The sequence below is a fragment of the Corvus hawaiiensis genome, chromosome 1, assembly GCF_020740725.1.
Source record: "Corvus hawaiiensis isolate bCorHaw1 chromosome 1, bCorHaw1.pri.cur, whole genome shotgun sequence".
NCBI classification, from domain to species: Eukaryota; Metazoa; Chordata; class Aves; order Passeriformes; family Corvidae; genus Corvus; species Corvus hawaiiensis.
The window spans coordinates 95,039,269-95,060,533 of record NC_063213.1 but is presented as its reverse complement, the minus strand read 5'-3'; the positions used below and the strand labels follow the sequence as shown (position 1 = coordinate 95,060,533).

The 21,265-nt window shown below is 46.5% G+C and overlaps 2 protein-coding genes across 2 annotated transcripts; one reads left to right on the top strand and one right to left on the bottom strand.

Moving 5' to 3' along the window:
• Positions 1-2,558: 2,558 nt before the first annotated feature.
• On the bottom strand, positions 2,559-3,524 carry LOC125335579 (olfactory receptor 10A5-like). The gene has a single exon (XM_048323304.1). The coding sequence runs from the start codon at positions 3,507-3,509 to the stop codon at positions 2,559-2,561; it is 951 nt and encodes a 316-aa protein (XP_048179261.1). The 5' UTR covers positions 3,510-3,524.
• Positions 3,525-9,749: 6,225 nt separating this feature from the next.
• LOC125335576 (mast cell protease 1A-like) lies at positions 9,750-12,426 on the top strand. Its single transcript, XM_048323290.1, has 5 exons — positions 9,750-9,883; positions 10,307-10,460; positions 10,949-11,090; positions 11,208-11,462; positions 12,008-12,426. The coding sequence occupies exons 1-5, from the start codon at positions 9,826-9,828 to the stop codon at positions 12,185-12,187; spliced, it is 789 nt and encodes a 262-aa protein (XP_048179247.1). The 5' UTR covers positions 9,750-9,825; the 3' UTR covers positions 12,188-12,426.
• The last annotated feature ends 8,839 nt before the right edge of the window (positions 12,427-21,265 follow it).

The following is a 21,265-nucleotide window of genomic DNA, read 5'->3' as shown; positions in this document are numbered from 1 at the left end:
TCCTTTCCTTTCCTTTCCTTTCCTCTCCTTTCCTTTCCTCTTTTCTTTTTTCTTTTCTCTTTTTTCTTTTCCTTTTCCCTTTCCTTGCCTTTCTTTTCCCTTTCCCTCTCCGTTCCTTTCTTTTCCTTTTCCCTTTCTCCTTTCCTTTCTCTCTAATATACATTATATACTATATATACACGTGTATATTAATAAACCCCTTGTAATGTCAATAAAAAATTAAACTCAACACTGACCTTTAATGTTATAAGCTAAATTAAAGAAGCAGCACATTCCAACAATGTTAAAATTTTGTTTTGTGTTTCTAGAGTGAAGAATCAAGTACTGCACCAATGACACATGTCTAATGACTAATTTAGCTGTTTCCTTGGAGCCTCCTTAAGGAGACCAAGTGCACCCATGATAGGAGGTGATCTTGACAGAACCATAAATTGTGGCAGCATGTCAAGAGCTCAGCAGCCCATATCAAGACAGACATTTAAATCAGTACTAATTTTTGTCAGAAAAAGTGAATTAATTAATTATTAAATACCATTTCACACAGACTTCTGAAAATAATTAATAGAAAGAAATTAAAATGTTAAAATAGATGAGTTCTTAAAATGCATTCTTCCATAAAAATGCTAGAATCAACAGTTCACATATTGGGGTTGGGGAGATGAATCCAGGCACAAACTTCTGCCCTGATCTATTTGTGAAGCTGTGATCCACTGAATCCATAATTTAGCCAGAACTTCCCATTTTTATACAGGAGAGAGGATGGTGTAAGTGAGCTCTGCTCTAGCAAAACCAATGGCTGTTTCTTAGAGACCAAAAATCAGTGCTCCTTGCTAGAGGTGAAATTCTGATTTACACCAGCTAAAGACCTGTCTGGCTTTCTACCACATCAGTTTCTGTTTGGGGTATCTTTGATGCACATGTGGCATTATGGAAACAGGAAACAGAAGAGATGGATTCAGGAAAAACAGTAAATTGCTGATAGTGTTTGGTGGGAGGGCACTCCAGCAGATATAAAAAGGGTTTATTCCAAATGGATGAATGGTTTTGGATGTCTCTTTCTCCTTGGGCTGGAGTCTGAGACATCTTTAAAAGAGGCAAATTAAAAGTTTTAACCATTTGGAATGCAATGTCCCTTAAAGTGATTAACACTACTGTTACTATACTAGAGTAATTAATCTTTTTTTTTTTTTTTTTAAAGAAATGTTTCTTTCAGTATTATCTTTTCAGGGAATAAAACAAGAAAAAAAATTCTCTGTTTTTACAGAGGTAAAAGTAGATCAGGTCCCAGAAGCAAAGCCTGTAGAATTGTAAATGAAATTTCATTAGCTCTTTCTCCAGTGTTCTAATTATAAAGAAAAAAGGGTTTCAACAATACAGAGACAAGTTAAGTTCCCTAGAGGAGTCTAAGCAAACAACATTGCCAAATGCAATTAACCACTTTGTCATTAACTCAATTCATTGCTGTGAATTAACTCAGTTCATTGTTGTGAAGTTTCTGAAGTCAGGCAATGGCTTCATCCTGAGATGACTTACATTGCCTTTCTCTTTTACAGGCAAACTAAACCAAAAGAAGAACATTATACTCAATTATACTGCCCTTTACTGCCTTTATGGTCAGGTAACTAAGTCAGGTGAAACCTTAAACCTTTCTGACAGCCTTCAAAGATCAGTATGACCACACTGGTAGTGAAGATTTCTTTTGCTTGGCCTCAATATGGAAACCACAGTTCGGATGCTGCAGGCTCAGGCCCAGGCTATTCACCAAGCCAGGGGGCCTGTTCTATTCAGAACAAACTTCAAAACCCTCCCAAATAAATACTCCTAGGTTGTAGCAGCCCTTTTCTCTGTGTGCCCCTGCAGATATCAGCTAATCCTCTTGAAACTGTCTTCTTTTCATGCCTAGATGAATTTCTCAAGCTGAGACAGGCAGAATACTCTTGTCCCATGACTCAGACTCCACAGTGCTTGGTGTGTGGGCACTGGACTGTATTAAATGCTGAGTTCTCACTGGAAATAAGGAATGAGCATTAGTTAATCTTCCTTTCCTTTACTTTCCCCACACCTTAAATGAAAAACACGAGTCTCTGAAAGAAGTGAACTAATTTCCTTATCACTTTCACTCTTTTCTGCTAGAAGGAATGGAAAACATATAACAAGGGGAAAAAGGGCAAAGCAAAACACCTAGTCCCTATCAATTAGTCATGCTTAGCCTGAAAAGCTCACTGTAAAGGAGTATTTCTTCAGTGAAAGGGTGAGGTGAACTCCTCAATGGAAGTGAGAAGTTCCAACCTAGACACCTGAATTAGACATGGGGAGTGGGGTGGGTTTCAGATGCTCTGCTTTAGAAGAAATGTCTGGTATATATATTGTACTCCTAAGGAAAAAATTGAGATAGAAATTCCAAATAATTTGCTTCTGAAGCAATGAAAAAGACAAAATATTTACAAGTTCGAAATAGATCTTTGTGCCTGCAGTTTCCACTGAGCTAGTAAACCATCAAAACCCACCAAAAATGGAAATAAGGTTTTTAATCCGCACATTCATGGACAAGAAAATCTTCATCTCTTCATCAACGCAGCTATCACTCTGATTAGTACTTCTCTCACTTCTTTATTCTTCAAGCTGTAAATCAGGGGGTTTAATGTGGGAATTACAGTTGTGTATATCAGAGCAAGGATTTTCTTTGTGTCTTGTGAATTACTGGATTTTGGCTGTAAGTAAATCAAAGTCCCACTTGCACAGTACAATGTTACAACAGTAAGGTGTGAGGAACAGGTGGAGAAGGTCTTGTGTCTGCTCTCTGCAGAGGAAAGCTTCAGGATGCTGGAGATGATGCAGGCATAGGACAGCAGGATGAGGCAGAAGGGTGTGAGGATGACGAGCACTGTGGCTGAGATGATTTGCTTCTCGTACAGCGAGGTGTCGGTGCAGGAGAGCATGATGAGCGGGGGAATGTCACAGAAGAAGTAGTTAATCCTCCTGGGCCCACAAAAGGACAACGTGAACACCCAGGCTGTCTGCACCACCGACACAACATTGCCACTGCAGCAGGACAGCAGCACCAAGGAGAGGCAGACTCTGGTGTTCATGATGGCAGCGTATCTCAGGGGGCTGCATACGGCCACGTAGCGGTCATAGGCCATGGCTGCCAAAAGGTACCACTCAGTGGCCGCTAAGAACACCACACAGTAGAGCTGTGTGACACAGCCCGAGTAGGAGATGCTCCTGTCCTCTGACAGGAGGTTTACCAGCATCTTGGGGACAACGACTGATGCTGTGGAAATATCCAGGAAGGACAGGACGCGGAGGAAGAAGTACATGGGCACGCGGAGGGTGGGGTGCACTGTGACCATGCAGATGAGAAGGTTTCCAAAGAGAGTCATGCTGTAAATAAAGCAGATTGTGAAGAACAGCAAGTGCTGAAGTTCTGGGCGGCTGGACAATCCAGAGAGGACAAAGTCGGTCAGCAGGGTGTGGTTTCCTGCATCTCGTTCCTCTGCTGGCTCCATCTAGGAGGAATCAGATGGACAGACCATCAGAGCCATAGTCACTGCACCAAGATCAGGGTGCTTCAGCCAGTTACTCAGACAAGGAGTCTCTTGTGAATCACTGCAGAGCTGCTGGATCAGATGGTGTAACTCTAGAGCAGGTTGGGCTGAGCAAATTGAGGAGGCAATGGTTGTGTGTGCTGGAAGTGCATAGTGTCAGGGCCCTCCAAGTGCCATTGTTTGAGACAGTCACCAAACCTTCCACTAAGAGGAGCTGGCATGTAAGGCGTGGCTTCATAATGGGTGCAGGATTTATTGCTGACAATATGCACTCCCCCCAGATGTCAGGTCTCTGCTCCCAGCTGGTCCCACAGGCACTTTCTGCAGTGAGGGGAATGCCCAGATGACAACTGAAACACCCACAGACCAAAGAAAACCCATTTTGCTACCTTAGGGAGCAGTGGGCACTGCTCCTTGCACTCTGTTTTTCCTGCTGAGTGGACTGACAGGGGAGGCAGCCTTCCCCCAAGACATCCAAAGTTACCTTTAGAGCAGCTCAACTTCAGATGGAAGCCAGGGAAGTTTGGGCTGTGGGAGGCTTTGGCTCATATTCACATCAATCCCCAGCTGCCTGTGGGACAGAAATACTTCAAAGAGCCCAGCTTTGGGGAAAGCACTCCCAAACAGAGCAAGCAAAAGCTGTGAAGGGAAGACCTAAGCCAACTCCCATCCACCAAAACACCCACAGACAAAAGAAAGCAGCACCAAAGTAAACCAAAGCAAAATCCTGTCTGTAGACAGGAAAAGGAAGAAGGAATAATTCGAGGTAGAGGTACCCATGCAGAATGATAAGAAAGTGCAGAGGGTGAAGCTCAGTTCCATCCTCTTCATGACTCACATGGCCTCGTTACCCTGAGGAGCATTGCTGCGTGTGCGATGCCAATGGGATGTTCACGCAGTGCTGGACCAGCTCTGTTTTTCTCACTGCCCAGGATGGGAAACTGAGGCACTGAAAGAGAGAAGAGATCAGCCTGCCACAGAGGAGAAAGGGGTGGTTAATTCTGCACCCTTCAGACTCACCATCTCTTACCAAAGGGGCACCAGCCACTGCCCTACACTAGCAAATCTCAAGGCACAAAAATGCGTTTTGGTGTCAGAAATGTTTCCATAAATGGGGACAGAGGGGGAAGCACCTTTTACACTGTACACACATGGAGCATGTCAACACAGCTGGCATGCAGAGAAGGACACAGCCTCGAAGCAAGAGCAGTGCACACGGCTCTGCCATGGCTCCATCACTCCTCACTCTGGCTCCGTCTGATTTCCCCTTCAGGCTGGAAGTTACTCACACAGGACATCTTTAGTCTGTGGGTTTTATGACATGAACACGAAGGTGCAAGCTGTGGATCCCGGAGCCCCAGATGAGTTTAACACACAAGCACAATAAAGAAACTCCTAATATTCTCAGACATTTGATGGCCTGATGTATTTGAAAGGGATCTTTCTGGGTTCGACTGTTTCCATTAACGTAGGAACGGAAGAACATTTTTGAGTGGTACCTCCCTACAGCCTATGCATGACAGATAGAGAACTGTAGATACAAAAATGCTGCTAGCAAGGATTTTCTTGCTATTTTCTAAGCCCGTGAGAGACTTTTCTCTCTCACAGAAGAGGTAGCAGGGAATGTAAACAACCAAACACCTGCAACCTTGCAAAGTCTTGTTTATGGTATAGTAGAAAAGTATTTTGACAATGGATGTTTTAGGATTTTAGCCAATCACCCCAAGGGGTGGCTGATCCTTTGTCCAATTAGACTATGAAGAAAAAAAGTCTATAAAAGAGTTTGTAAAATAATTAAATAAATCAATCTTGCTGCACAATTCCTGCCTGCTGGATCTTCTCTCCTCCTCCTCCCTATGGCTGCAGGACACGGTGATATACCGTAGGAACCAGGCCTGCAGTAATAGAGAACAGCATGAAAAGCTCCCTGCAGCCTCTAACAGCACCCATTCACACCGGTTCTCTTAACTTGTTAGATCCATGTAGCTGAAGTGGAAACTACCTAATTCTGCTCTCCAAGCCTTTATGAAAGGTTTAGACTATTGCTTTGATCATTAGCTCTTTGCTGAAGTCAGAAACACTCACAGCAGCCACTGTTTTACTGACAGTTGGTCTTTTATTCCCTAATTCAGAACACCTCTCAGAAACAGCCCTCAATTTATGTAATTTTTGTGTAGTGGCTCTAAAGCCCTTTAAGTAAGTTTTGGTCTCAGTTCTTCCTTGGATTTTCTGTATACATTCACAATAGACATTTTGAAGTAAAGTGTCCTACCTCCAGCAGTTCTCCATCCAGTGCCTCCAAAATGGGTCATTCAAATTTTGATAGAAGTATTTTCCTTGTTTTCTTGCATTAGGGACAGTGTTGGGCTGATGATTCCTATGTCAGCTTACATTGCAGATTAAAAATTATATTTTAAATGCAGATGATCTTCTGTCACAGCTTAAATAATCTGTTGACATTAGTACGTGGTATATACCATAGAAAGTCAGCAAAGACTTGTCTGACAGAGAGGAAGAAAAGGAATTTGTTAGATTTGCTTCAATTCAGTTGAATTGGCTGCAGCAGAAAAGGTAGAGATCTAAATGCATCTCTGGTTTTTGCCCAAGAAGGGAACAGCTGAGCTGCCTCTGACGCCTGGTTTAAGCAGAGCCTCTTGCAAGCCCTAATTCCCCTACAGGTGAGATTGATTTAATCTGATTTCAGAAATGTCAGGGATGGTTGTTCAGAACTGTGCTCCCTCTGTGGGCAAGAGGATGTAGCAAACAATGACATCCTTATAGCAGCACGTGAAATGCTCTTCTGGGTGGCAGCCTTCCCTCCATTGTCTGCAAAGTGGGACCAGAGGGACTTCTGCAGACACAGGCACCTCATGTCTTACACGTCTAAGGCTATGAACTCTGCCTCCTGCACCAGCTGGTGATTGATTGTTAACCTGAAAGGTCTGAGCAATAGCTGGAAACATCAAGGGATGTGTGACTCCTGGGACAGAATTAGCCTGATGAAGCCTGCTGCCTTCGTTTAATTGGGCTGGGTGGCTTTAGGAGCAGTGCTGTCTCTTGTAGGAGAGTTTCCATTCAACTCCAGCCCCTCACATTTCATTCTTCAGTCTTATGTGACTACTTGTCAGCTGTGAATCATTTCCTTCCTTCCTTCCTTTCCTTCCTTCCTGGCCATTTCCTATCAATTACAGTAGGAAAAAAGAGCCAACCAAACAATAATCAGATTTGATTGGAATTGCATTAATTAAATCTGTACCTAGTACCAACCTAAAAAGAGCTCTGAGTAGCATTATCCCCTGATGTGGTCGGAGACACCTGGTCTGAGAAAAGACTGATAAGAGAACCAGAAAATGAGGACCAAATTTGCATGAAAGGTGAAGGGATCAATAACCAATAGGAGATCAAAATGTGGGGGGAATGAAGTTCCTGCATTCAATGACTGAATATTTTTATTTCACAGAATTTGCTTCCTATCCATACAAGAGAGGTTAGCAAACAGAGATTTCTTTTCTGTAGCCATGTGATGGCACGGAAATGCTGGTGATCTTTTGAGCCAATCCCCCTGTGTGGTCAGCAGAGAGGAAAAAACACTCTAAGGATGGAATTTGTGTGAATTTTTCAGACCTCCAACCACATCTGAAATTGTGCCTTGAAGGCCTGATTCTGCCTTCGGTAATCAAGAATGGCCTCCTTTGTTCACCTCAGAATACCCACTGATAATCTATCTAATATTTGTGGTTTTAAAGTTTCTTATTATAAAATCAGAGCTTTAGTGAAGAACACACAAACCATTAATCAAATAATCATTTAACATTATGAGAAATTATTCACCATGATTATGTGCTCAGTCTCAGGATAGTGGCCGTGATTTTCCCTCATTCTTCCTATGATTTGTATTTTAAGACACTAAAAAAAGCAGAGACAGCCTAAGTGCATAATGGTAATATGCTAGAAATACATCGTTGTCAAGCTATTCCTCTACAACATTTTGTGTGTCATTCTGTGAAGGCAGTGTTGTTTGGCTGTGCCCTCACCTGAAATACTGCCTTGGGGTGACTTTATGATGTGTATCCCATATCACTGCCCTATGCCCAGAAATTAATTTTTGTGCCTTTCTATGCCTTTAAACTGAGCCTGAGAGGGGGAAGGAAAAACTGAACAAATCTTTTCCAAAGCAGTTTGCAGCTTGTTCAAGGTCACACAGAGATAGAGACTTTTTTTCAGCTGTGGCAGGAGGGTGAGAGGGAAGGGAAGCTCCTGGCTTGCTTTTCTTTCCAGTGGCTTTCGGCAGTTTTTTTTTCCCCCAGCTCCTTTCCCCCAGAGAGTTGAACTTTTGTTTTCCTGGGACTTTGTTTTTTTCCTTTTCTCTCTGCTGGACTGTTTCAACATCAGAATACATTGGGAGGACTTTCCACTGAGGCCTTGGCCCTGGAAGTGGGCCCACCACCCCATCCCAGCTCCAAGAAGGGAGAGGGAGATCTACGGAAGGACTCTGAAATTTTCCCAGGTTTCTCTCAGCAGAGTGGGAGGTTTTATTATTTATCATCGTTATCCCTTTTCCTGTGTGTTTGTTAAATAAATAGTTTTTATCTCTTTCACTTTCCTTTGAGGAAAATTTATTTTTTCCCGAACCTGGTTGTAGCCTGCCTTCTCTCAGAGGATGTATTTCTAAATTTGGCCAAACTGGAACAAATACTGAAGAGGTTCCTATCCCTGCCGGGGCTCTTGGCCTGGGATTCTCTGTCAAAGCAGTGAAAAGACTGCTACAGAGCAGTGCCCTGCTACTCATGTTAGAGACCTGTCAGAGAGCCTCCAGTCATGCAGGGATCCAGCTCCTGGAATGTTGCCCCAAACCTCCATCCTGTCCAGTCCCACCTGCTGCCCTGCAGCCGGATCACACCCACCATGTCCTGCACACCAGGCTGTTCAAGCTTTTCTTCCACAGACGCACTGGTCCCTCCACTCACTGGGATAACCTCTCCTGCTTCTGCCTCTTTCCTTCTTCCCATTTTCTCTCTCCTTATTTTGCATAAACCTCCTTTCTCCACAATGCTGAAGGAATGCTTTAGGCTGGGCCTAAAGGCCACATCTCCACTTACGCCACAGCTGAGGCCACGTCACTGCAGCACTGCAGGTGTTGATTACAGACATGACTGGGATAGGCTGAGTCACCCCTTACTGAGCCAGTCACACTGTGGCTCTGGGGATTGCTGCTTGTGGGCTACGAGCTTTAACGGGAACTCCTCCTTTCCACCCTTATCCCTTCCACCAAACAGGTTTCAGGAGGATCCCCAGGACATGTACTACAGTCCATTGTCTTTTTAGAATGCAGGGTAAGGGGGAATGCCAGTCTGCTCTAGAGGATTTAAATGTGGGCTTTCTCTAGACCACAGCCACATAAAATTGGTAACGTCCTGGAGGTTTCACTGGCTGGGCTCACGGCCAAAGGAGGGTCAGTACAACGAGGCTGAGCCCCTTCCAGCTTGTAACACAAGCCAGAGCTCCCAGGGAGGACTCAGAGAGGCCTTGGGCAGGGCTGCTCCCCTTCTCACGTGGACACTCTGACCCTGGTCCTCACCTGAGCTCCGGCTGTGTCTCAGCCAGGCCTGCACCTAGCCAGGGCACCTGCTGATCTGGACCCGGGCCCACAGTCTGACTTCCCAGCTGGACCTCAGACTTCCTCATCACTATAGACTTGTCAGATCATCTAGAGCACCAGTGCTTGAGGTTGTGAGGCTCCCCTTGGCCTTGTCCCTTAACTACTCTGATTGGTGATTTCTGATTTCCCAAGGACACCTCTGATGGCAGTCAGCCCCTCTGATAAGAACCAGGATCTTTGCCTGGCCCTGGCCAGCTCTCACCATTCCTATCAGAGGTTGGGGGGGAAACAAAAAAAACCAAAAAGAAAAAAAATCCAAATTGAACCAGCCCACATGTAGGGTCCAAGGGGGCTCTCTCCAAAGGTCTCCAGTGGGATATGCACTCAGCAGATACACTATTCCTCTCCCTGCTGTGGCCACTATGGGTGCTCTGAACAAGCCCAGATCTCACCATCTTTTTGAGAAGATCGTGACAAAAATGCATAGAATGTGTCATGAACCCCACACCAAGCCACAGTTTGGGGGTTGCAAGAACAAAAGCAGCAAATGACACAAGCTGCAGCCAGGCTGAGGTTTCCTGTTCCAGCTCCACATGACAAATACAGAGGTTGTCATTCTGTACCTGTCTCCTGCCTGGCCATAACAACTGGTTTGGCTCATCAGCACAGTGGTAGAAGATGCTGCTTCTCCTTCTGCTCACGAGTGCTTCTGTCCTTCTGCCCTGGGCTGGGGCTGGTGAGTACAGAGGTGGGATTTAGACAAGCACATGCAAGGGCACAGATGGACACTGAGTAGGCAATCTCAAGCAATGTTCCTGCCTTGCCTTCTCTCTATCTCTACACTCCTACTTTCCTCTCTCCTCTTATCTCTCAGCTCACTCAGACTGTGCCTGGAACCAGTGAGGCATTGCAGGGACTAGAGCTGTGCCCTTTGATGGCATTTTCGTCATCCAGGGCCAGGTGTGGTCAGTCATACCCAGACTGTGCTGCTATCTTTCTCTCCATTGTGTACCAGCAATGCTTGGACAGCACAAGGAAGGAAAGTTGTTGGTATCATTGGCACGTGACGTTAGAGGATGACCCTCTCTGTTTTTACAGCTCCAAACTTGACAGAAAATAGCAGCATATGTGATATTGACATTTCCCATCTCTCTTCCAGGAAGGATCATTGGTGGACGAGAAGTGAAGCCCCACTCCAGACCCTACATGGCTTATTTAAAAATTCAAACTCACTCAAAAACTAGTTCCTGTGGAGGGTTCCTGATTCGCCCAGATGCAGTGCTCTCAGCAGCTCACTGTGTGGACAAAGAAGGGTAAGACCTTGTCTTTCTTGTACAGGTGATTTTTTCCAGTCTCACAAAGTCCCAAAAGGCCTCAGTACTGGTCTGGGCTGGAAGAGCACCCCGTGCTCTTCAGGCACAGCAGGGATCTCCATGAGCTGAGCTGTCCTCTGTGAGCTGCAGGAATTGTCTGCCAGGGGCTGAGTGTCCTTGGGGACAGGAATGCTCACAGTGGTCTCCAGGTTCCTACCACAGCTTAGAGCTACTGCTGGAGAAGAGGGACCAGTGTCTCCCCTTCCCTGCTTCCCCTTTGTCTTCAGCATGGGGCACCTCCCACCTCTGTCAGTGTGTGGTGAGGGATCCTCAGTTGAGTGTGGAAGGAGCCCAGGCTGCAGAGGACATCTTGCTGACAGCTACTCTCTGGGGAACTTTATCCCACCACCACCTCCCTCCAGCCACCTGCAGTGGGGGCTGTGTTCCTGTGGCCAGTGCAGCTGGAACGTGTTGGTGTTTCCTGGCAGGACCATGAGGGTCACTGTGATTCTGGGAGCCCACAACATAAGTGACCGAGAATGGAGCCAGCAGAAGATCCGTGTTGGACACTGGGTCATCCATCCCAACTATTGCCGTGTTAGCTTCAAAAATGACATTGTGCTGCTGAAGGTACGGCCCAACACATCCCTCCTGCCTGAGGGATCTCCCCCTGCTCACCTCCCCAGACCTGTGAACTTGTTCCCAACCCTTTGCTGGCTCTAACCCCATGTTCTCTCTGCCTGACAGCTGAAGCCAAGGGCCAGGATCACTAAGTACGTGCAGCTTCTCTCCTTGCCCAGGAGCAATGAACGTGTGACAGCAGGAGCTGAATGTAAGGTGTCCGGCTGGGGCTGGACATCGGTGACAGGGCTCAGGACTAACGTGATGAAGGAGGTGGAACTGAAGGTGCAAAATGAGGAAAAATGTCAGCAATTCCCTAACTACCAGCATCAGTCTATGATCTGTGTTGGTGATGACTATGGTAAAAAGGCAGTTTACCATGTAAGTGTTGTTTTGGGCTGCAAGCTTGGGAGGAGGTTGGGACTAGATAGTTATCTTGGTTCTCAGGCGAAAGTAAAAAGCGACCAGAATGAACCAGGACCTTCAGAATGATGAGCTGAGGGTCCTCACAGAAGCTCTGAAGCTGATGTGCTCCCTGAATTGGGGTGCATTTTCCCAACTATCAACATCATTTGCTTTTTTACTTACATGGGGATGTTCTACCCAGCCTAACCAGTGCTCCAGTGTGTAAATTCTTTGTGACATCCTTGCTAGGATGGCTTGGATATTTCCCCATGTCTAAAGTAGATCTATGTTCTTCTTGAGCTTTTGAATCTCAAAGAGCCTCCAGGCCTGAATTGTTTCATGGATGGGCTTAGAGAAGTAGTGAGGCAGCTACACACCCTGCAGAGCCGGGTCTGGAGGGAGGGAGGTGGCTGGAAGAGGAGGTTCTTTACATGGAGGGAGGGAAGAGGAAACTTGTTCCTTAAGGCAGGGAGAGCTGTGCTGTGGCATGTCTGACCCCTCTCACTTCTTTCACGACACAGGGTGATTCTGGTGGCCCATTAGTCTGCGGTCAGAAGGCTCATGGCATTGTTTCTCATGGACATAAACAATGCCTCTTCCCTGAGGTATTTACCAGAATCTCGTATTTTGAGCCCTGGATACGTGAACAGCTGAGGAGGTTTGCACTCCAAGAGCTGCCTGGGTCTCCCTCCTCTGACTAAAATGCTCAGTGCCCCTTCTCCATAAGGCACCAAACACCTCTTGGTGCTCAGAAGCTCCCAGGGGCAGCCGAACTGGAGTCAGAGAAGCCCCCATGGCACAGGCACAGGCTTTTGCTCTAAGGAAAGTCTCCGTGGCAAGGTAAAAATGCAGGTCCCAAGTACACACAGCTTTGTTCCCTTTCTCCCATTGCTGCTCCTCCTCTGCTTTCTGGCCATCAATAAAAGCATGTTCAAACTTGCTTGTGTCTGCAGCCTTCTTGGGAACTGGATGCAAACCCTGAGCGTGCGAATGAGGAGATGACACTCTTTGGGGGAACCTGAGCTAGATTGTAGGTGGGACATGCAGTACAGGTCGCAGTCCCCAAATGCTGCAAATGCTCCCCCTTGTCTCCATCAGCCTCTTGCAGTCAAGCCAGCAGGCAGATACAACGGCCTGTATAAAACATTTATCCAGCCTTTCAGAAACAGAAGCATCTCCACATCCAAGAGGACATCATGTGGGTTTCTAGTACCAATTTGACTTGCACAGACCACTGTCAATGCACCATTCTTGTCAGAGCCATTTTCCAATCTCCTGACAACCACTTAGAACCTCTGCTCTCTCAATCTGTGATCATTGCAGTGTCCCCCTCTCAGGTACCTCTCTGCAGGGCCTGTGTTTGCCTTCTCAGTGGCCTGTCCATCGGGACTGGAGAGCTGCCACAAGGTCCCACTAAGCCTCCTCTTCTCCAAGAAACTCCCACATTCCCCGCCTTTCACCAAATACGCTGAGCTCTTCCAGCACCTTGGCCACCTCGGTCACCTCCATCAGACTCATCTAAGCCTTTCTCATCCTGGAGGACCCCAAACTGGATGCACTATTCCAGAGCCTGTCTAACCAGTGCTGCCTAAAAGGCAATAAACGCTTCCCTCCACAGGCTTTGTTTCTCCTGGTGCAGCTCAGGACACCACCAGTTTTCAAGGCCAAGAATCACAAGCCAAAGTTTTGAGCAGAAATAGCTTTACTGTTGTCAGTGTTGTTGTCCAGGAGGAAAAACAAGGAGAAACTTCTCCCTGAGCAGCAAATGAGCTCCAAAAGCCCTCTGGGTCCCACTCCACCGGGCATTTGGGTAAGCAGTGGCAGGACTTCAGCGCTAACTAAGCTTCCAGCACTTGGCTCCTCCTCTTGGACATGCTCTTGAGCTCATTCTGGGCTGCATTCAGGAAGGAGGAGAAATCTCCAGATGAAACTGCCTGGATAGATGGGGCATATTTTAAGATCCTGTTTCAGGAGGGCTGTTACAGTCCTGCAGGGTAAGCCTGCTTCAGCACGGGCTCTCCACAAGTCACACTTCCTTCAAGGCATTTCCACCTGCTCTCCCATGGTCTCATCCACCGCAGTGTGGATATCTCTTACAGTGGGGTCCTCTCCACAGGCTGCAGGGGAATCCCTGCTCCACCGTAGTCCCTCCCAAGGACAGCAGGGAGCACCTGGAGCACTCCCCTCTCCTTCTGTGATTTGCTGGTCACAGGATTGTTTCTCACACTTTTTTTTTTTTTACCTCACTCCTCACTGCCATGCAGCATTTTGCCCTTTTACAAATATTTTTTTTTGGAGAGGCACCACCAGCTTCATTGATTGGCTTAGCCCTGGTCCGAGATGTGTCCATAGTCAAGCCCTCTGGAACTGTCTTTGTCTGGTGTTAGAGCAGCATGAAGGCAGCCCCTGGGCTGTTCTCATGGGGGCCACACTGCTGAACACCACACCCCTGCTCAACACCCCTCCCTTTCCTGCTCTGGTTGCACCACCCAAACCTTTGTGCTGCAACCAGCCTAGCCTTTCCCACCCTGAAGACACTGTCCACAAACCACTGAACTATGAGTCAGGGACAGGAAACCTTGTGTGCAGGTGGTCACCAGAGCACGTATTAGAGCTGTTTTCTACTCTGTTGCACACTGGCACTACCCTAGAGTCACACAAAATGGTCGAGGTGGGAAGGTACCTTCAGTTGTCATCTGATCCACCTAAAGCACCAATTGCTCAGGACCAGTTCCAGGTGTTTTTGGAACATCTCCAAGCATGGAGACACCACAACCTCCCTGGCCAACCTGTAGCAGTGCTTGGTCACCCTCACAGGAAAATGTGTTTCCTGATGCTCAGACAGAGCCTCTCATGTTTCAGTTTGTGCCCATCAGCTCTTGTCCTGTCTCTGCACACCACTGTGAAAAGAACGTGTATGTCTCCCACTCACATCCTACCTTCAGATATTTATATCCATGGATAATATCCCACCACAGCCTGCCCCTTCCAGGGTAAAAACTCACAGCTGTATCAGCCATTGCCCATAGGAGAGACGTTCCAGCCCCTTCACCACCTCATGCCACTTTGCTGAACTCTCCCCAGCATATCTGTGCCTCTCTTTTACTGGGGGGCTCAGAACTGCCCACGGTATGCCAGGTGCCACCTCACTAGTACTGAGCAGAGGGGAAGGATCACCTCCCTCGAGCTACTGGAAACACTCATAGAATCCTAGAACAATTTGGGTTGTAAGGGACCATCTAACTCAACCCCTGTGCAATGAGCAGGGACACCTTCTGCTAAACCAAGTTGCTCAGAGCCCCATCCAACCTGACCTCGAATGTTTCCAGGAATGGGCATCTAATATTTCTCTGGGCAACCTATTTAATTGTTTGACACCCTCATCATAAAAAATTTCTTTCTTATATCTAATCTAATAATTAAGATGTTAATCTTCTTCCTTATATCTATTCTAATAACTAAGAGGCTAATCTACTGTCTTTTAATTTATAACTATTACCTTTGTAGTATTGCAACAGGCCCTAGCACAGACATGTGAGTGACACGACTCATCATGATCTCCAGGTAGATATTCAGTTTTTCCTAATTTTTTGTTTAAGTATTTCTTAGTCTAATTGTGCCTGAAAAATTCTGTCGCCTGTCCATCTCCTCACTGAACCAGTTCTTTTCAGGGTTCATGTCCTGAGAAAACTGGAGCTCAGGGGGATCAGAGTAAAAGATATGACTTTTTTGTTAATTAAGATTTTTTCTTTCAATCATTAAAAAGGGCCTTGAAAGCCTTTTGCAATGGTGATGAATATTCCTTCTGTTTCTGTGTATAATTAGTACAGCAGGTAAAGGTAGTGCTAATTAGAGCAGAGATATGTTTTGCAAACAAAGCCTTTAGCACTGCTGTGGTTTGCAGTAACAGAAGAAGAGGCTGGAATAAGAATTTGCTTATTGCCAGCACATGAATCAAACTTTGGCCTCTCCCTGCTTGATGACAGAGTTAATTTTCCTCTCTCTGCCTGGTTCCCACCAGGGTATAAGCTGGACTAATTCCCTTTCAAAATGTTTCCATTCTCCCTGTCACGCATAATTAGAACAAAAGACAAACAGCAATTACGCTGCAGGTATTCACTGAAACACAGCTGGGAGCTCCCTAATTAACCACACAATGCTTGCAGCGCTGCGGGGAGCGGCAGAGGAACAACCACAGAGCTCATTATGGCTGTCAGCATTTTAATGAGCCCCTGCAGGACCGTGGTGCCACCTCCCTGTTCCTTGCAGCCATGGCAAATCAGTGCCTTGAGGAAATGACAGGCAGAAGCAGAAACAAACTTTACTTGGAGCTTTAATAGAGCCCAGAGCGAGGTGCGAGACCAGAAACGGAGCTGGACAAAGTGTTCCCATGGCTCATTAGAGCACGAACTCACAGACCTTGATTACAGACAGCTCAGGAAGCCCCAAACTTCTCCTGTATCAACCTTCCCTCACAGAAGTCAAACAGCAGTGCCCAGGTAGTGCCAAGGTGGTGCTTTCTGTCAGCAATCCACACACATGGCAGGTGGAAAGGAAATGCCACGGACCCACCTCTCCAAGCCTGCTCTTTCAAACCTCTGGCAGATGCACAGACCCTGCTCTCCAGGCTTCAGCTACAATGTTCAGCCCAGACACTGGCACTGCGCAGACACTGGCACTGCAACGCACAGTGACAGCAACACGGTGACAGCAACACACACAGTGACTGCAACACACACAGTGACAGCAGCACACACAGTGACTGCAACACAGTGACAGCAACACACAGTGACAGCAACACACACAGTGACAGCAACACAGTGACAGCAACACACAGTGACTGCAACACACAGTGACAGCAACACACAGTGACAGCAACACACACAGTGACAGCAACACAGTGACAGCAACACACAGTGACTGCAACACACACAGTGACAGCAACACACACAGTGACAGCAACACAGTGACAGCAACACACAGTGACTGCAACACACACAGTGACAGCAACACACAGTGACTGCAACACACAGTGACAGCAACACACACAGTGACAGCAGCACACACAGTGACAGCAACACACAGTGACAGCAACACACACAGTGACTGCAACACGGTGACAGCAACACACAGTGACAGCAACACACAGTGACAGCAACACAGTGACAGCAACACACAGTGACAGCAACACAGTGACAGCAACACACACAGTGACTGCAACACACAGTGACAGCAGCACACACAGTGACAGCAACACACAGTGACAGCAACACACAGTGACAGCAACACACACAGTGACTTCAACACACAGCGACTGCAACACACACAGTGACAGCAACACACAGTGACAGCAACACACACAGTGACTGCAACACGGTGACAGCAACACACACAGTGACTGCAACACACACAGTGACAGCAACACACACAGTGACAGCAGCACACACAGTGACTGCAACACGGTGACAGCAACACACACAGTGACAGCAACACACACAGTGACAGCAACACAGTGACAGCAACACACACAGTGACTGCAACACACAGTGACAGCAACACACACAGTGACTGCAACACACACAGTGACAGCAACACAGTGACAGCAACACACAGTGACTGCAACACACACAGTGACAGCAACACACACAGTGACTGCAACACACACAGTGACAGCAACACAGTGACTGCAACACACAGTGACTGCAACACACACAGTGACAGCAACACAGTGACAGCAACACACAGTGACAGCAACACACAGTGACTGCAACACACAGTGACTGCAACACACACAGTGACAGCAACACACACAGTGACAGCAACACACACAGTGACTGCAACACACACAGTGACAGCAGCACACACAGTGACAGCAACACACAGTGACAGCAGCACACACAGTGACTGCAACACACACAGTGACAGCAGCACACACAGTGACAGCAACACAGTGACAGCAACACACAGTGACTGCAACACAGTGACAGCAACACACAGTGACAGCAACACACAGTGACTGCAACACACACAGTGACAGCAACACACAGTGACTGCAACACACAGTGACAGCAACACACAGTGACAGCAACACAGTGACAGCAACACACAGTGACAGCAACACACAGTGACAGCAACACAGTGACAGCAACACACAGTGACAGCAACACACACAGTGACAGCAACACAGTGACAGCAACACACAGTGACTGCAACACACACAGTGACAGCAACACACAGTGACAGCAACACACAGTGACAGCAACACACACAGTGACAGCAACACACACAGTGACTGCAACACACAGTGACAGCAGCACACACAGTGACAGCAACACACAGTGACAGCAACACACAGTGACAGCAACACACACAGTGACAGCAACACACACAGTGACAGCAGCACACACAGTGACAGCAACACAGTGACTGCAACACACAGTGACAGCAACACACACAGTGACAGCAGCACACACAGTGACTGCAACACGGTGACAGCAACACACACAGTGACAGCAACACACACAGTGACAGCAACACAGTGACAGCAACACACACAGTGACTGCAACACACAGTGACAGCAACACACAGTGACTGCAACACACACAGTGACAGCAGCACACACAGTGACTTCAACACAGTGACAGCAACACACACAGTGACAGCAACACACAGTGACAGCAACACACACAGTGACAGCAACACACAGTGACTGCAACACACAGTGACAGCAACACACACAGTGACAGCAACACACACAGTGACAGCAACACAGTGACAGCAACACACACAGTGACAGCAACACACAGTGACAGCAACACACACAGTGACTGCAACACACAGTGACAGCAACACACAGTGACTGCAACACAGTGACTGCAACACACACAGTGACTGCAACACACAGTGACAGCAACACACAGTGACAGCAACACACAGTGACAGCAACACAGTGACTGCAACACACAGTGACAGCAACACACAGTGACTGCAACACAGTGACAGCAACACACACAGTGACTGCAACACACACAGTGACAGCAACACACAGTGACTGCAACACAGTGACTGCAACACACACAGTGACTGCAACACAGTGACAGCAACACACACAGTGACAGCAACACAGTGACAGCAACACACACAGTGACAGCAGCACACACAGTGACAGCAGCACACAGTGACAGCAACACACACAGTGACTGCAACACACAGTGACAGCAACACACAGTGACAGCAGCACACACAGTGACAGCAACACACAGAGTGACAGCAACACACAGTGACTGCAACACACAGTGACAGCAACACACACTGCCGACATGTTCAGGACCCAGCAGCCATCCCAACTCCCAGTTCCCTTCTTCCACCCCGATCTGGGTCAGCCCTGCACTCAAACATACAGGTTTAAACGTTGCACCTCAGGGCCTGTCCTCTGTTCCATTAGACTTCTAGCACATCCTTCTCTGCTCAGTGAGATAAACCTTGTAAGAGGATGCTGGGTAAGGCATGTCTGTAGAACTCATGTTTGCATTTGCGATCAGTGTTTGGTCTAGAAAAGAAAGGTTTTGAAGTTCACATAAATGGCTGAAAACAGCTGAGAGCAGAATTACAAACAAATATGAATATGAAATGTCTAAAAAGTGTGGAGCCAGTTAAGAGTTACCAGCATGTAATTCAATTCTTTTTTAAAAATTACAAAGCTCTGGACTGAAGGGGTTTGATATTGCTGAATACCAATCACAGGACATCGTGGATAAGAGAAAACTCTCAGTGACTGCTGTGGAACCAAAAGAATAAAACTGTGGGGTGCAGCTGCCAATGGAAATGCTCTTGTCCTTGTTCAGAAAGCTGTACAATAACCTGGGCAGGATGGTGGAGCTGTAGCAGGTATCTAAGCAGGACAAATTGCACAGGGAGAAGTACGTGGATTTGTGGAGGTGCCTATCAGCCACCACCAAAACAAAAATGAGGATACTGCCAATCACAGTGATGATGGGGCTCAACAAGGGAAGGAGGAAAAGAAAAGATTGCAATTTGGGATATTCCTGAATTCCAGGGTCAGAAATGTTGTGATGACTATCTTATTTCTACCTTCCCCGCTTGCCATGTATCAAGTCGAGAAGAAATGCATCACAGCCTGTAAGGCACCAGTCACTGCTCAGGGATGGGCTGGGCATTGGTCAGGAGAGGAATTGTGCTGTGCACCCCTTGGTTCCTTTGGGTTTTATTCTTCCCTCTCTGTTTCATTATTATCATTGTTATTATTAGTATTATATTTTACTTTTATTCAATTATTAAACTGTTCTTATCTCAAGCCCTGTTTCACCTTTTTCTGATTCTCCTCCCATCCCACCCTGGGGAAGTGAGTGAATGGCTGTGTGGTGCTTAGCTGCCAGCTGGGGTTAAAGCTAGAAAAAATTAGAAAATATAACAGGTACTGAAGGAAATAATGAGAAGAAATGTTTTTAAATTTTTTCATTTGAATGCAAATAATAATTAACAAGTTACTATAATTATACATTTCTCTCCTTTCCCTCTCTCTCTTCTCTCCTGTCTCTTATTATTATTTTTGTAAATTATTTTGTTTGTTTTAGGGATTGGCAATCTGTTCTCTATTATTTGTTTAGGAACAAGTGATCTTCCAGGGTCCTGGTGTCACTTGTTACATTAAACATTTTTGCACACACAAACGGCCTCTGTGCAGACACTCACACCTGGACACACTAATGCCACAGTCAGTGGGAACAGTGAGTGTCCAAAGGACCAACGGCATGAGGTTCAACAAGACCACTGACCAAATTTGTCAGGAAGCACCACTTGAGTGGCCACAGGCTCTTCCTCTGGCATTGCTGAGAATTAGAATTCAACCAAGCTCCAAGGAGAAATAATCCCATATGAAATCCTCTACGGGAGACAATGTCAGGCTGTAATTATACCCAGGGAAAGACACGTGGTAAGGAGTCACAATTTGAGGGAATATAGGAAATTTTGGGAAAAAACACTCTCATCCTTGCCTAGGTTTATTGTTTTAGTATCACCAGTGACCTTGGATGTTCGACTACATTGAACTGCCCAGGAGACTGGGTATATAGCCAGACTTGGAGTGAAGAACCACTCAAACAAAAGTGGAAAGGACCATTCCAAGTTCTCCTGACTATCCACACAGCTGTGAAAATTACTGGTGGATATTCCTGGATTCACTACACATGGCCAAAGCTAGCCCCAAACCTGGAAATGCCTTTATGGACAGACTGAAACAAAATGTTCCATGAATTGTCCTTGGGATCAAGGATTGTCCCATACTGAATTAGAGGGAGGACAAGGAATTTTGTTGGTGGTTATACTGCGCATGGGAGTGATTGTAAACATAGCTTTGTGGCAGCTGAAGTTCTAAAAATGAAAATATTAATAAGAATGGTATTTCTGTACTTGCTTTGTAGAATGGTAGCTCAATATGTTCTCCATAGCCTGTGGAGAACCCACAGTGGAGCAGAGGAAAAGTGTGAGAGGAAAGAAGCAGCAGAGGGGAAACATGATGCATTGACCATAACCCTCCCCACCCACCCTGCACTGCTGGGGACAGTGGAGGACTAGTCTGGAATGAATGAATAAACTCGAGCACAGAAAAGGGGGAAGTAGAGGTGTTTACTATTTAATTTTGTTTCTCACAATCTAAACTATTTTAGTTGGCAATAAATTATGTTAGTTTTCCCCAAATCCAGTATGTTTCACTCCTGGTAGAAATTGGCAAACCATCTCTCTGTCTTTATCTCAATAT

Bases quoted from the DNA above. Each gene is read 5' to 3' on its own strand.
- LOC125335579 (XM_048323304.1), bottom strand. From the start codon at position 3,509: ATGGAGCCAGCAGAGGAACGAGATGCAGGAAACCACACCCTGCTGACC.
- LOC125335576 (XM_048323290.1), top strand. From the start codon at position 9,826: ATGCTGCTTCTCCTTCTGCTCACGAGTGCTTCTGTCCTTCTGCCCTGG. The intron at 10,461-10,948 runs GTAAGACCTTGT...GTTTCCTGGCAG, and splicing joins CACTGTGTGGACAAAGAAGG to GACCATGAGGGTCACTGTGA. The intron at 11,091-11,207 runs GTACGGCCCAAC...TCTGCCTGACAG, and splicing joins ATGACATTGTGCTGCTGAAG to CTGAAGCCAAGGGCCAGGAT.